Source organism: Sus scrofa, chromosome 14 (genome assembly GCF_054392235.1).
Source record: "Sus scrofa isolate SSC_HxYL_T2T_F1_AM1 chromosome 14, Sscrofa_HxYL_maternal_Yorkshire_Landrace_v2.0, whole genome shotgun sequence".
In the NCBI taxonomy this organism is placed as follows: domain Eukaryota; kingdom Metazoa; phylum Chordata; class Mammalia; order Artiodactyla; family Suidae; genus Sus; species Sus scrofa.
In genome coordinates, this window is record NC_139396.1 from 23,200,129 (window position 1) to 23,216,117 (window position 15,989).

Sequence of the window (15,989 nt, forward strand, 5' to 3'; positions counted from 1 at the left end):
CTGTTGAAGCTGAGTGAAGAATACATAGGGGTTCACTGTACCAGTCTGATTTTATGTACATTTGAAGTTTTCTATAATATAAGGCTAAGGAAAAACATGTTAGAAATTCTGGCAATCCAGAAATTGGACTAAGACTTGGTGATTTTCCTTTCTTTTGTTTTTGTTTGTTTGTTTTTTTATCTTTTCTAGGGCTGCACCCTCGGCATACAGAGGTTCCCAGGTTAGGGGTCCAATCGGAGCTGTAGCCGCCAGCCTACGCCACAGCCACAGCAACAGAGGATCTGAGCCGCGTCTTCGACCTACACCACAGCTCACAGCAACGCCGGATCCTTAACCCACTGATTGAGGCCAGGGATCGAACCCGAAACCTCATGGTTCCTAGTCGGATTCGTTAACCACTGAGTCACAACGGGAACTCCTGATGTTCCTTTCTTGATGAAGTGTTGTCTGGCTTGAAAGGCCCGAGAAGCCTGCCCTGCCCCATCTCTGGGTGAGTTCAGATACCACTGCCCATAAAATTATAACTGCTTGTTTTCTTTTTTTTCCTTCCTATGGTCACATCCGTAGCATATGAAAATTCCTGGGCTGGGGTTGAATCAGAGCTGCAACTGCCGGCCTACACCACAGCCACAGCAATGCAGGATCCATAACCCACTGAGGGAGGCCAGGAATTGAACTAGCATCCTCATGGACACTGGTCAGATTCTCAATCTGCTGAGCCACCATGGGAACCCCCCCAAATTATGATCGTCTTTCTCTTAAGAGAATTTACTAATTCTATTGTTGATTCTACCGGCTCTAGTCAGTCATGCATTTGTATCAATTAACATAATTTTGGTCCGTTATTTTGAAATAATCTCAAATTTCCCCCAGAGTTGGACGATCCATGCACAGAACTCGATTATACTCATTACCCAGATTCACTCATTTTTCACCTCTCAGCCCACGTGCTTCATCACTCTCTCTCCACACTCACACTGTTTATCCTGAATGGAGAGTAAATTGCACACATCACGCCCTTTACCCCTTAACATTAAGTATATATTTCCTAAAACCAAGGATGTTCTCTTACAGAACCTCATCTGTACAATTAAAAAAATTCAGCAACGTGAACTTTTATCTCCGCATTCCAATTTCATCAAAGGTTCCAATGATGTGCATGTAAGTTTTCACTCCAGCCCAGTCCTGTCCAGAATCTTGCTTCAAAGTTACTGGTCTCGTCCTAGAATCTCCTTTAAGTTGGACTCATTTCTGAGCTCTGTCCTTCATGACATTGACATTTTTCTACTATAGGCCAGTTCTTTCATAAAATGCCTCTCCAGTGGGGCCTCCTGGGGTTCGTACCATCTAATTCAGGATCCGCATCCCCAGCTGCGATGATGTCCTCACTGTTCCAGCCGGAATACAGGCTACGTGGCATCCTTACCATAAAGACGATGTCCACTGGCCCACAGTGGTGGTGTGAGCCTTGGTCACCCAGTAAGGTGACATCTGCTTTCTCCGGTCTGTAGTCACTAATTGCGCCCTTGCAAATAAGGGCTCTGTGGGGAAACACTTTGATCCATCAACACTCTCTGCCCCGCATCAAACAGGGCCCTATTTAATTGTCTTCCACATTCACTGAAGACTCTTGTCCATATATACACAATGGAATACTACTCAGCCATAAAAAAGAATGACATAATGCCATTTGCAGCAACATCGATGGAACTAGAGAATCTCATCCTGAGTGAAATGAGCCAGAAAGACAAAGACAAATACCATATGATATCACTTATAACAGGAATCTAATATCCAGCACAAATGAACATCTCCTCAGAAAAGAAAATCATGGACTTGGAGAAGAGACTTGTGGCTGCCTGATGGGAGGGGGAGGGAGTGGGAGGGATCCGGAGCTTGGGCTTATCAGACACAACTTAGAATAGATTTACAAGGAGATCCTGCTGAGTAGCATTGAGAACTTTGTCTAGATACTCATGTTGCAACAGAAGAAAGGGTGGGAGAAAAAATGTAATTGTAATGTATAACATGTAAGGATAACCTGACCCCTTGCTGTACAGTGGGAAAATTAAAAAAAAATATTAAAAAAAAAAGACTCTTGTCCAAATCAACTGCACAATTACAAAATGTAATTTTTTTTTTTTTTAAAAGTCACCTCACCTTTATTAACTGGCATTTTACTGTATGGAAGTGCCCTCTCTTTACCCTCTCTTCCATTCACTGATGTAATATAATGGGATAAATAGTGTCCCCAAAACTCACATCTACCCAGAAGTTCAAACGTGACCTTACTTGAAGATAGTTTCTGCAGAAGTAATGAGTTGAGGCTCTCAAGATGAAATCATTCTGGATTTAAAGTGGGCCTAGCATCCATATAGGAAGAGAAGAGATAAAACTGTCACTGTATGCAGATGACATGATACTATACCTAGAAAACCCTAAGGACTCAACCCCAAAACTCCTTGAAATGATTAATAAATTCAGCAAAGTAGCAGGATATAAGATTAACATTCAGAAGTCAGTTGCATTTCTGTATACCAGCAATGAAATATTAGAAAAGGAATACAAAAATACGATACCTTTTAAAATTGCACCTCACAAAATCAAATACCTCAGAATACACCTGACCAAGGAGGTAAAGGACCTATATGCCGAGAACTGTAAAACTTTAATCAAAGAAATCAAAGAAGATGTAAAGAAATGGAAAGATATTCCATGTTCCTGGATTGGGAAAATCAATATTGTAAAAATGGCCATACTACCCACAGCAATCTACAGATTCAATGCAATCCCTATCAAATGACCCATGACATTTTTCACAGAACTAGAACAAACAATCCAAACATTTATATGGAACAACAAAAGACCCAGAATCGCCAAAGCAATCCTGAGAAACAAAAACCAAGCAGGAGGCATAACTCTCCCAGACTTCAAGAAATACTACAAAGCCACAGTCATCAAAACAGTGTGGTACTGGTATCAAAACAGACAGACAGACCAATGGAACAGAATAGAGAACCCGGAAATAAACCCTGACACCTATGGTCAATTAATCTTTGACAAGGGAGGCAGGAACATCAAATGGGAAAAGGAAAGTCTATTCAGCAAGCATTGCTGGGAAACCTGGACAGCTGCATGCAAAGCAGTGAAACTAGAACACACCCTCACACCATGCACAAAAATAAACTCCAAATGGCTGAAAGACTTAAATATACGACAGGACACCATCAAACTCCTAGACGAAAACATAGGCAAAACACTCTCTGACATCAACATCATGAATATTTTCTCAGGGCAGTCTCCCAAAGCAATAGAAACTAGAGCAAAAATAAACCCATGGGACCTAATCAAACTGAAAAGCTTTTGCACAGCAAAGGAAACCAAAAAGAAAACAAAAAGACAACTTACAGAACGGGAGAAAATAGTTTCAAATGATGCAACCGACAAGGGCTTAATCTCTAGAATATATAAGCAACTTATACAACCCAACAGCAAAAAAGCCAATCAATCAATGGAAAAATGGGCAAAAGACCTGAATAGACATTTCTCCAAAGAAGATATACAGATGGCCAACAAACACATGAAAAAATGCTCAACATCGCTGATTATAAGAGAAATGCAAATCAAAACTACCATGAGATACCACCTCACACCAGTCAGAATGGCCATCATTAATAAATTCACAAATAACAAGTGCTGGAGGGGCTGTGGAGAAAAGGGAACCCTCCTGCACTGTTGGTGGGAATGTAAACTGGTACAGCCACCATGGAGAACAGCTTGGAGATACCTTAGAAATCTATACATAGAACTTCCACATGACCCTGCAATCCCACTCTTGGGCATCTATCCGGACAAAACTCTACTTAAAAGAGACACGTGCACCCGCATGTTCATTGCAGCACTATTCACAATAGCCAGGACATGGAAACAACCCACATGTCCATCGACAGATGATTGGATTCGGAAGAGGTGGTATATATACACAATGGAATACTACTCAGCCATAAAAAAGAATGACATAATGCCATTTGCAGCAACATCGATGGAACTAGAGAATCTCATCCTGAGTGAAATGAGCCAGAAAGACAAAGGCAAATACCATATGATATCACTTATAACAGGAATCTAATATCCAGCACAAATGAGCATCTCCTCAGAAGAGAAAATCATGGACTTGGAGAAGAGACTTGTGGCTGCCTGATGGGAGGGGGAGGGAGTGGGAGGGATCCGGAGCTTGGGCTTATCAGACACAACTTAGAATAGACTTACAAGGAGATCCTGCTGAGTAGCATTGAGAACTTTGTCTAGATACTCATGTTGCAACAGAAGAAAGGGTGGGGGAAAAAATGTAATTGTAATGTATATATGGAAGGATAACCTGACCCCCTTGCTGTACAGTGGGAAAATAAAAAAAATTATAAATAAATAAATAAATAAATAAAATTTAAAAATTGTAAAAAAAATAAAATAAAATAAAATAAATTTAATTATGTCCCCCCCCCAAAAAAAAAAGTGGGCCTAGGAGTTCCCATCGTGGTTCAGTGGAAACAAATCTGACTAGCATCCATGAGGACGCAGGTTCAGTCCCTGGCCTTGTTCAGTGGGTTAAGGACCTGGCATTGCTGTGAGCTGTGGTGTAGGTTGCAGATGTGGCTCGGATCTGGAGGTGCTGTGGCTGTGGTTATAGGCCAGCAGCTACAGCTCCAATTTGACCCCTCGCCTGGGAATCTCCATATGCCATGGGTGTGGCCCTAAAAAGACCAACAAAAAAAAGGTGGGCCTAAACCCAATAACAGCTGTCCTTATAAGAAGAAGGGACACAGAGAGACATCTAGGGAAGAGGAGCATGTGAAGATGGAGAAGAGATCGGAGTGATGCTGCTACGAGCCAAGCAAAGCCAGGAGCCACCAGGAACTGAAAGAGGCAGGAAAGGATTCTCCCTCAGGGCCTTCAGAGGGAGCAGAGACTGCTGACACCTTGATTTTGGACTTTCGGCCTCCAAAAATGTCGATCGTTTTAAGTCACCCAGTTTATGATACTTGGCTATAGCAGTCTTGGGAAAATAGCACATGCATTTAACTACAGTTGCTCCTCAGTGTCCCTGAGGGATTGTTCCAGGACAATCTCCTACCCCCTCACCCACTACAGATACCAAACTCCAAGGTTGTTCAAGACTCATATAGAACAGTGTCGTATTTACTCTAACCTATGCATATCTTCCCATATAATCACATCATAAGATGTTATGATTCCCACAGCATCTCTAGATGACTTCTAATACCTAATGCAACACAAATGTTTTGTAAATAGCTATAAATACAATGTAAATGTTATGTAAATCACTGCCAGTTTGCACCCAACTCAAGTTCTACTTTGCTAACTTTCTGGAATTTTTAAAAATTTTTTAAATTTTTTGGCCTTGCTCAGGGCATGCAGAAGTTTCCGGGTCAGGAATGGAACCTGCACCACGGCACTGACCCGAGCCACAGCAGTGACAACACCAGATCCTTAACTGCGAGGCCACTAGGGAACAAATATGTTTGATCCATGGTTGGTTGAATCAGAGAATGCCAGACCTGCAGATACAGAGGGCAAACTCTATTTATTTACTTATTATCAGTGTTGAGTTATAGATTCCTATTTTGTTCCATGTATAATCCACGCTTGTCCTTATTTATTTGATGCTTACATTGTCCCAGATTTGACCACTGGAACGCTTCTAAGCTGGCCCCTGTACATTTGACATGTTCCCACTACTGATCACTTACTTCCTACCACAAGAATATGTTCCTGGCTCATCTTGGAATTTTCTCTGTCCTGGCCCTATAATCAGTCATTTCTCCAAGATATTCTAGTAACTATAATGTGCAACAGTATTTAGAAACCAAGATCTGGGCACTAAGAGTGCTCATTGCAAATGAGGTGCTATGAAGTAACTGTTAATGTAGTTAATGAATAGGAAAATTTTACTTGTGAATATGAGTTTATAATTTTAATACATACTACTTTTTTCCTTTTTTGGCTGCTCCTGCAGCATATGGAGGTTCCCAGGCCAGGGATCAAATCTGAGACACAGCTGCGGCAATGCCAGATCCTTATCCCTGTGCCATAGCTGGAACTCCTTATACTATTTTATACACATTATGTGTATATCAAATCATAAGTTATATCAATCTCTCCAACTTCCAATCCAACCCATCTGAGTTCCTCCTTGTCTTTCCTCATTCCTCACTTGTATTTCCCTTTTTCCACAGTGGGAACCCTGACTCCAATGCTACCCACACACCTGATTTGCCCAATCCCACAATTTAAACAAAAGTTTCAGAATGATAACATCCATACTACCATGAAAAACAAATCTACTAAAAGGGCAAGATTGTTTTCAGGTTTGGTTTGGTTTGGTTTTCCTCTAGACTGAGGATATATGGTCCAAGTCCTGGGTCCCCATTCACTTGAACTAAGTTTCCCTTGTCAGTGTGCTTATGGTATTCATTTGCAGAGTAGTTGAATTTATTTACTCATTTACATTCAGTTTTAGTTTCCTGCCATCTTCAGGGATTTAACTTTACTTTTTGACATGTAAAACATTAACATGTTCCTAAAGTCAAAACTATACCAAAAAATGAGACTAAGAATAGAAGGAAACTTTAAAAAAAAAAATACTGTAAAGGAGTTCCCATTGCAGTGCAGCAGAAATGAATCTAACTAGTATCCAAGAGGACGGGGGTTCGATCCCTGGCCTCAATCAGTGGGTTAAGGACCCGGCGTTGCCGTGAGCGGTGGTGTAGGTCACAGACAAGGCTCCAATCCCGAGTTGCTGTGGCCGTGTGTAGGCCAGCAGTTGTAGCTCCAATTCAACCCCTAGCCTGGGAACCTCCATATGCCGTGGGAGTGGCCCTAAAAATGGCAAAAAGACAAAAAAAAAAAAAAAAAAGCGTAACGTTGGAAGTTCTAGACAAAGCATATTAGGCAAAAGTAAGAAAATAAATAAAAGGGCTTCCAGAATTGTAAAGAAAGAAGTAAATTTATCTCTGTTTACAGATGGCATCATCTTACATACAGATACACAAAAATTCTATTTGAGCTAATAAATTAAACAAACTTGTAGGATATAAAATCAAAAAGCAAAATCAATCACGTCTATACCCTAACAAAAACCAATCCAAAAACGGAAATTGATAAAACAATTCCATTCACAAAAGCATCAAAAAGAATAAAATACTGGGAATAAGCTGAATTAAGTGGATGAAAGACTTGTACACTGAAAACTACAAAACATTGTTGAGAGAAATTAAAGAACATCTAAATAAATGGAAACATGGCCTGTGTTTGTGGACTAGAAGACCTATTAAGAGGCCCCTACTATCCAAAGCAATGTGCAGACTCAGTGCAAACTTTATCAAGGTTCCAGTGACATTTTTTGTAAAAAGAGAAAAATCCATCCTTAAATTCTTATGGAATGCCAAAGGATCCCAAATAGCCAAAACAATATATATACTTTTTTCTGTTTTTTTAGGGCTGCACCCTTAGCACATGGAGGTTTCCAGGCTAGGGGTCAAATCAGAGCTGAAGCCACTGGCCTACACCACAGCTCATGGCAACACTAGATCCTTAACCCACTGAGCAAGGCCAGGGATCGAACCCACATCTTCATGGATGTCAGTCGGGTTCACTAACCGCTGAGCCACGACAGGAACTCCAGACAAAACAATCTTAAAAAAGAAAACAATGTTGGAGCACTCATATTCCTTGATTTCAAAACATACTAAAAAGCTGTGGAAATCAAAACACTGGCATAAGGACAGACACATAAACCAATGGAACAGACAGCCCAGAAATAAACTCTACATATGCAACAAATGACAATGATGCCAAGGCCATTCATTTTTTTTCCTTGTCCTTTTTTGGCCACCCTGTGGCATATGGAGTTCCCAGGCCAGGGATCAGATCCGAGTCTTAGTTGTGACCTAGTCCACAGCTTCGGCAAGACCAGATCCTTAAGCCACTGTGTAGGGGCAGGGCACTGAACCTTCGACCCAGTGCTCCAGAGACACCACAGATACTGCTGCACCACAGCGGGAACTCCTGCATGTGTTACTTTAACCAAAAAAAAAAAAAAAGAAAAAAAAAAAAAAGAAAACTGAGGTAGCCAATGTCACTTTCTAGTTTCTCCTTCCTGTGTTTCTTTCGGCAAAATAAGCAGATGCACAACCAGCCAATCCCTCCACTCCTGCCCTCCCTTCTGGTCTCCTGTTCACTTAAGACAGAGCTCCCCCGTCACCATCTCCTCCTACAGACTTACTGTGGTCCTTACCTTTTCACTATTTTAAGCTGCTCTCGAAACACACCCCACGTTATACAAAGACTGTATGACATGGTGATCTGGGGGGTTATTTCCCTGTGTTAGAAAATACCCAAATTCCTTGGAGTTCCTGTCATGGCTCAGTGGTTAACAAACCCGACTAGCATCCATGAGGACGTGGGTTCAATCCCTGGCCTCTCTCAGTAGGTTAAGGACCTGGCATCGCCATGAGCTGTGGTGTAGGTCGCAGACACGGCTTGGATCTGGCATTGCTGTGGCTGTGCGGTAGGCCGGGAGCTACAGCTCCGATGAGACCCCTAGCCTGGGAACCTCCATATGCTGCAGGTGCCGCCCCAAAAAGACCAAAAAAAAAAATTCCCAATTTCCAAATGTTATTTCCAAATATTCTATAAGAGTTGAAGACATTAAATAACATCCTACACTAGGGCTTCAGAGGCAGACACTCAATCGGAAGTGACCCAGAGGCTGCACCTGAAAGCGTTTTCAACCTGTGGCTCCTTTCCTACACCCCTCTTACCATCCGCGTGTGGGTTGCTCACTTTCTAGATGGACTCTAACATCTCATTCAGTTCCTCACATCCTCCCCCAAATCCTACTCACTCTCCTTCCCCATGCCGGTTGTCCGCCAGGACTCAAAATGTTGTGTGCCATCCCTCCTCCAGTTCCCTAAGGAGTGAGTGGGCTTTGCCTTCTGACTTAGCATCTTCCCAGGATGCTCATCAACCAGGACCTCCTCTGGGAATCCCCCCAACAAATTCAAAACCAAGTCCCTCGATTCTTCATGTACCTCCTTTCTTGGGTGCAAACGCCACCCTCTAACTGCCCCACTCCCCACCCCCAGCATCCCCAACCCCCAGCACTCCCCCGCCGCCGCCCCGCTGCTGCCAAATTATCTCCTAAAACAAGGCTGCAGCTCACTATCCTTTGCCCTGCTTATCACATCCCATCCTGAATTTGCCTGGGAGCTAAGATCCTCACGCTCTTGACATCACACGTTTTTCCGCTACTCTGAGGATGCTGCTCTGGCTGCTTTTGGTTCCTACTACCTCTTCCCAGGTCAGCCTCTCTCTCAGTCCTCTGCTGTCTGCAAACACATTCCACTGCATCCCACGTGGCTGTTACCGGGGTAAATGAGAAGATCTCGCGAGGGTTGGCCGCTCTCAAGCGTTATCCCAGATCTTCTGCTCTCTCCAGGAAGTCTTTGGAAATTCTTAGCTGATGCACTTAAGACTCGGTTCAGACTTCCCTGTGAATTCGTCCATGAGCATGTCCTTAAATGTCATCTCCCCACTCCCTCTTCGTCCCCTTCTGCGATCTCTTTCTCCACCTGGGAAACTGCTTTTGCCCACACCCCTCCCCCCAACGTGCCTGGCATAGTGCAGCTGGCAAGTCTCCTCAGCCTTTCTGGTGCAGGGAATTCTTTGAATCCACACTTTAAACCTTCTTCCGGTGGCATTTGTTTCCTTTCACCACTTGAAGCTCTCGCATTACGTCAGACTCAGCTTAATTTGAGTAAACAGCCATCACTTGCACCATTTCATGTGCTTTGTTAAGGGCACTGCAGCCATGGGGTCGCCCCTCCCAAAGTCAGTCAGGCACACACGTGTTCATAGAATCTTGTCTAGCCCCTGACATGCAAATTCTTAAAAACTGACATTTCCCCAAAATCAGCGCTGTATGGCGCACGCTAGTTTTGTTGCCTTGGTCAACACGCATCTGCTAAGCCCCTTTGGAGGCAGGGCCCTTTGTTTCCACAGATTAGAGCAATCTAGTTCGTTTTTGTCTTCAAATTTCCCACAGTCAACAAACAAAACTCTGAGCAAACAAGATGAAGCCCCTCCTTGCTCTGGACTCCACAAGACATTTCTGAAAGAAAAGTGATAAGCACACAGACTCTGGACAAAGAGCATAAGTGATGGCCAACAGAACTTCCTGCAATGGTGGCAATGTCCTCTATGTACGTGGGCCATTCGAACCACCTGCCACAAGCAGCCACTGCGATGCAGCTAGTGCCATGGAGGAATTCCATCTTTCATTGCATTTCAGCTTAATTAATTTTAACCTATAGATGCATGAGTCTAGCGGATACTGTAACCCACAACAGAAGGCTACAATGAGGATTTCTGCCTTTTGACTGCATGTTGGATTAACTAGCCCCCCAGGAGGACACTGGGGTGTGGAAACCATTAGGCTGGGAGCATTTGGGACTTGGGGGAAACCCTCCCCCACTCACAGAGGATTTGAAGAAGCAGCCACATTCTCCCCAGATAACATCTCCAAAGTGACAGCGTGCTTACTGAAGCTCATTCCAATGACAATTAAAGACACACACACCACATCCCCCTGGAACTTAAGACTTTCTAGAGGACCAGCCACTCGGTCTAATTAGCCTAAATTTTTCTGTAATTATTTCCTGCCCTTTGGTTTTTTTGATTTTGTTGTCGTTGTTGTTATTTCAGAGATAGAATTTTAAAAAACAAAAACAAAAACAGAAGTCCCCAAAATGGTATATACAAACCCACACCAAAACAATTCCTTCGTTTTGAAAAGCCTTCCCAATGTTGTTCAACAATTCCGTGGCCACTCTGTTAATATGATTTTAAACAGATCACACCCCAGACATATTTTATAACAACTGCACATGCAAGCAGAGCTGTTCCGCCCTTATTTCCAACTTTCCAACTTGGCAAGGCTCCTCGGCAAAACCAAATAAATACATGCTAGGAGAAGGAGGCTGGTACAAACCCTAGCCAGAAGCAGCCATAATTAATGTGGGCCAGAGCTACTCTTGTTGCTTAGATTTTTACTTCAAAACTCAATAAATCCACACTGCCCACTAAACTCCTAACAGTCTGTTACAGTGATGCAGTCCCAACAACACAAAACCAAAGAACCCAAAAAGTCACTGAGAAGCAATGTTTGCAAAACCAGTCCTTTTACCCCAACCGTCCTTAAACAAAATTGCTATTGGCCATGTAAAATCCAGGCTTAACCAGTAGCACTTCCTCTGCAAAGCAAAGCCCCCGGGTTACTCTGCTTTGACACCATCCATGCATGGTATTCATGGAGTGCACCTGGCCGTCACCACAGGGTCCCCCAAGAAGGAAATATCTTCATGAGGATTTTCTTTACCAGGAACAGAGCCAGATCACAGCCCATAAGGAGCTCCCCGTGGGGGCACAGCAGGATAAACCCAAAGCTTCACAGCCCAGCCCTTCTCCAGGTGGGAACCCCAGGATGCTGCTGGTCCCCCTCCAGGTTCCCAGGGAATGGACCAGGTAAACACCAAAAGGCCCCTGACATCACTGAACATCTTAGAAGATGGTTCTAAACCTTGCGTGGAGACAATAGTAGCCCACTTTCTTTTCCCTGACTACAAATTGGAATTATATAATTACAGCCCTCCCTGGGAGAAGAGTTAGAGTACACAAATTTCCTATACTTAAGCAGAGTAGCCAAGGTTCTGCAGATTAGGGAGGCCAAGCCTTTCACATCTAGTTCCCATTTCAATGATAATGATAACTTCCCACATTCTGGCCTCCCCTGGAATGCATTTTAAAAGACTGCCACTTCTGCAGCTGAAACCTTGCTTTAGAAATCCCACTTTAGGGGATTAATCTTCCCTACCTGTCAGACAGGCTGTTCCCCTACTCCCCCTGCATTTCTCTCCCATTGATCTCAAAAAAAGATTTCGGAGAATAGGAGATAAATCCAAACTCTGCCAGGTTTAAATGTCCTGGAGGTTAAACCGAGGCTAAAGAGACACAACATTCATGGAGAACAAGTACTTTACTGCAAATCACACCACCACAGAGCGACATGCAAGCACCAATTTCCATGGAACCTGGGCCAAACAATAGAAAAAGGGTTTAATGATAAAAATAAGAATGTTATTTCACATTGCCTCCTAAATCTGCAGGCTACCCTCACCAAAAACCACTCCTGGTAAATGCACATTTTTAAGCCCGTGTTGCTTTTTTGGCATGCAAAATATTAAGCAGTTTCTTGTCAGTTCTCTAACTATGACTTGCTTCGCTAATTAAGACTTCAGCCTCACAAAGTAGAGCCCCCCTTGGTCACCCATCACTGTTTTTATAAACGCTTTAGTACAGCAGCTCACACTGAATGTCACATTGGGTCAGTGGTGTTCCTTGTCTCAAGATGGCATTTTTTTTATCAAGTAGCCGAGAGGGTTAAACTCTCTCTCACTATTACACACTGAGAATTTTCAAATGTGTGCTTCTTCTTTGCTTGGTACAGAGCCATAATAAGAAAAACATGTTGCCTTCCTATATAGTATATAAAACCTTTTCTTTTTCCACAAAGTCTTCTTATTCAAGATGTTTTCGTTTACTTACTTCCAAATGGATCTCTATCATTATTTATTACCACCATCACTCCAGGGATCTGAGCCAGAAGTAAACATGGCACTGTCAAAAGCCGGGGAGGGAGGACCCCAAAACTCCCAGCCCATCCTACCCAGGCAAGGCATACAGTCTCAAATCAAGCTTTTGTCTCTTTAGAGAACAGAGCCGTCTATAAAAATGTAGAACGTATATAAATCCTCTAGGAATAAGCTTTTCAACATAGTAACTTATGTTTTGTGTATAAAATACACTCAAATTACAAGGATTCCTCTTCACAGCAGAAAAGATGCCAAACACCCAAATCTCCTCTAATCATAAAATTGTATTCATATTTCGAATATGATTATGTTCTTTGAATTTTCAGCTAACCTAGCATTCCAGAAGGAGGAGAATTATACACAGCTTCCCTACTCTCTCTTCTATGGAGATTATTCTTTTCCTGGAAAAAGAAAATGACCTCCACACAGGGTTCAGAAATTAACGAAAATAACACTGGTTTGCTTTGTTCCTCAGAGATGTCTTAAACTCGACTGGAAACGACGGCAACGTTTAAACTACTCCGCCCCAAATGAGCAACTTTCCAGTTCTTGTTACAACCTTGATTTAAGCAACAGACCCATCATCCTTTCTCAGATCACCCACCTCCAACTCCTCCTTGGCAAACGCAACTAAAAACCGCCCCCGGCCACAGATTTGCGAGGTAGATTTTGCCTGGCAATTAACCCCCGCGTGGCCACTACGCAAACGCTGCGCAGTCGCCAGTAGAGTCCCAGCGTTAAGCCCCCCCTCTTCCCTTTCCCACAGGGAAGCAACTGCATCCCCTGACTCGAAAGCGGGGAAGGTTTCTAGCGGGGCGGGGGCAGTTGCAGAAAACCGCAGGGATGTGGTTAGAACCCCACAGACTGACTTAGAAGATCCAGTTAACTGACTTCGCACCGTGCACCCTGAGCGGTTTATGCTTTAAGGAACAGCGACATAAACGCAAACCCCCTTCCCAAATCAAGTGATCAGGGATGTCTGACGTAATCAGCTCTTGCTTAAACCTAAACGCCCCCCAGGAAAGGGCCCGGTCCTTGGAGCGCGCAAATGGCAGCAGAACAGGAGAAAAGCTTGGCGCTCTTCTTGTGCCTGTCGCCTAATTCTCACCTGCCTCCAGAAATGCGGGCAGTGGGGCGCAAAGCACAGAACGGGCGACGCTGAGACCCACTTAGGTGTCAGGAGCGTCTCTCACATTTCTGGGACTTGAGGCGAACCACCTCAACCTCCAGACCTGGAGGCGCAGCCGCCCTCCCCAGCAGAGGCAGTGAGCGCGAATCCCGCAGCGGGTGCCGGCCGGGGGTTCCCCCCAAGATCAGGATGGCGTGGTCCCCTCTAATCAGGCGGCAGCTCCTGTGCGCCCCAGGGTTCACGCAGCCCAAATGCCCGCGACCCTCGAGAAAAACGCCACCCGGGAGCCGGGTCCGCCCTTCCAGCCCGCCTGAAGGAGACTAGGTCCTCCAGTAGCTGAAAAGCCGCCGGGGGGACCCCCATCCCAGGCACAGAAAACGCCACCTCCCGGCGGTGGGGGAGGGGGGTGAAGGACCAACAAAAGGGAAGCCAAATCCCCTTTCAACCAAGTGGCGGGGATCGGGAGGTGCACTTCCCTTAGCCTGGTCCCACCCGGCGCCCGCGCTGGTGGGGGGAATCTCGCGTATACCGGGGTGCCGCTGTCCGGGAGCCCCGGAAGGTAACCTTGGCGAGCAAGGCGGATGCAAGGTCCTGAGAACTTCGGACACTTCTGCAGACCCGGGGCTGGACCGCATTCACACTCACGACCCTCGGAAACCCCCGGCAAGGGGCTCCTCGCGGGCGCCGGCGCCGCCCGCCCGGCCTCTGGAAACACTTAGCCATCCCCAGAGCGCGCCTTATTGAAAGCAGCCCCGGGCAGCGGGGCGCCGGCTGGGGAACGGAACCCAGGCGGGCGCTGAGGGGCCCCTCCAGGCACCCCTCGCTCGGGAGCACCGGCGCCGGCGAGGCGGCCGGAGCAGGGTCGCGAAGGAAGGGACGGACGCGTGAGCCCCGAACCCCCGTCTCACTCACGGAAGACGTGCTGTAGGGCGGGCGCGGACCAGCGGGTCCTACCTGAGGTCCCCGACACGCAGAGTAGGAGCGCGGCGGCCGCCCAGACGGCCAGGACGCACAGCAACCGCAACGGTGAGCCCCCGGCCATGCCGCGGGCCGTGGGGGCCGGGGCGCGGGGACCGGCGCGGCGCGGGGTCCGGGCGCCACCACCCCTTTCGGCCGCGCCTCCGCTGCCCTTCCTCCCGGGCGCTTCGTGAGTTGATCCCTTTCGAGGAACTCGTGGTCCTCCTCCTCTCCCCGCCCGGATGCGCCGCTCGGCTCCGGCCTCCGGGACGAGCGCGAGGGGCGGACCGCTGGCGAGCAGGGAGGCAGGGTCCCAGGCTCGCCCGCCCCGATGGGCAGAGCAAGTCCGGCGCCAGCGCCCCCTGCCGGAGGGATATGCCTGCGACGGGAGGGGCGCGCGGGAAGCAGGAGCTGGGACGGTGGGCAGCCGCTAGTCTCGGGAGGTGCCTCTCCGGCCCACTCTCGGGCTTGCACCTCCACACGCTTGGCCGCAGAGGTGGAACCTTGGGAGCGTCCAGCCGGACTTTGTGGGGCCTGCCCTTGCCGCAGAGACGCCCGGGACAGTTGACACCCACCCTTAGGAGCCGGGACCTCCGGGGGCCTGGTCATAAATCTGTAACTCAGAATGACTCTGCGCCCCGCCGGCCACCACCGAGCAGATCAGAGAAAGATCTAGTCCCCCAAAACCAGCGACGCGGGAGGAAGAGAACCAAAACATGCAAGGAAAGTAACAGGTCACGTCCTTGCCGGCGCCCTCCCGGGCCCCTCTTCGCCCTGCTACACCCAGTGGGGACAACTGCGACCTTCCAAAATGCTTAGAAACTGCTGAGAGTAGAGCTGCGTGGAAGGAGCCCTCGGGAGTGCGATGCTATCTGAAGCCACCGCGGCTTTGGGTTTACTGTTAAAAGCAAATTGTGTAATTTTACCCATTAAAGGCAGAACTCTGCAGAGCCCCAGAACATGCAGAAGTAATTTGCTTCACTTGTAAAAGACATCTTGAACGCAATTCAAATAGCATATTTTCTTGCTTATTCTTGGTTTTGCTTTAACACATGCAAAGGTCTAGAATTGGAAGGCCTGACCCTTCTGTTTGTAACTTAGGAATTTTCTTTGTTTTTGCTCTCTTGAAGAAAGGAGTCAGAACCTCGGGGGTCTGAGTTGTTTGTTTTGGGAGA

The 15,989-nt window shown here is 46.2% G+C and overlaps 1 protein-coding gene across 1 annotated transcript in view; it reads right to left on the bottom strand.

Moving 5' to 3' along the window:
* Positions 1 to 15,423, bottom strand: part of ROR2 (receptor tyrosine kinase like orphan receptor 2) — a 231,774-nt gene extending 216,351 nt beyond the window's left edge. Inside the window, exons 1-2 of the mRNA XM_084995940.1 lie at positions 15,262 to 15,423; positions 14,770 to 15,193 (exon numbers count right to left, since the gene is read on the bottom strand). Of these exons, the coding sequence (XP_084852066.1) occupies positions 14,770 to 15,193; positions 15,262 to 15,423 (586 nt within the window). The remainder of the gene's footprint in view (positions 1 to 14,769; positions 15,194 to 15,261) is intronic.
* Positions 15,424 to 15,989: the final 566 nt, after the last annotated feature.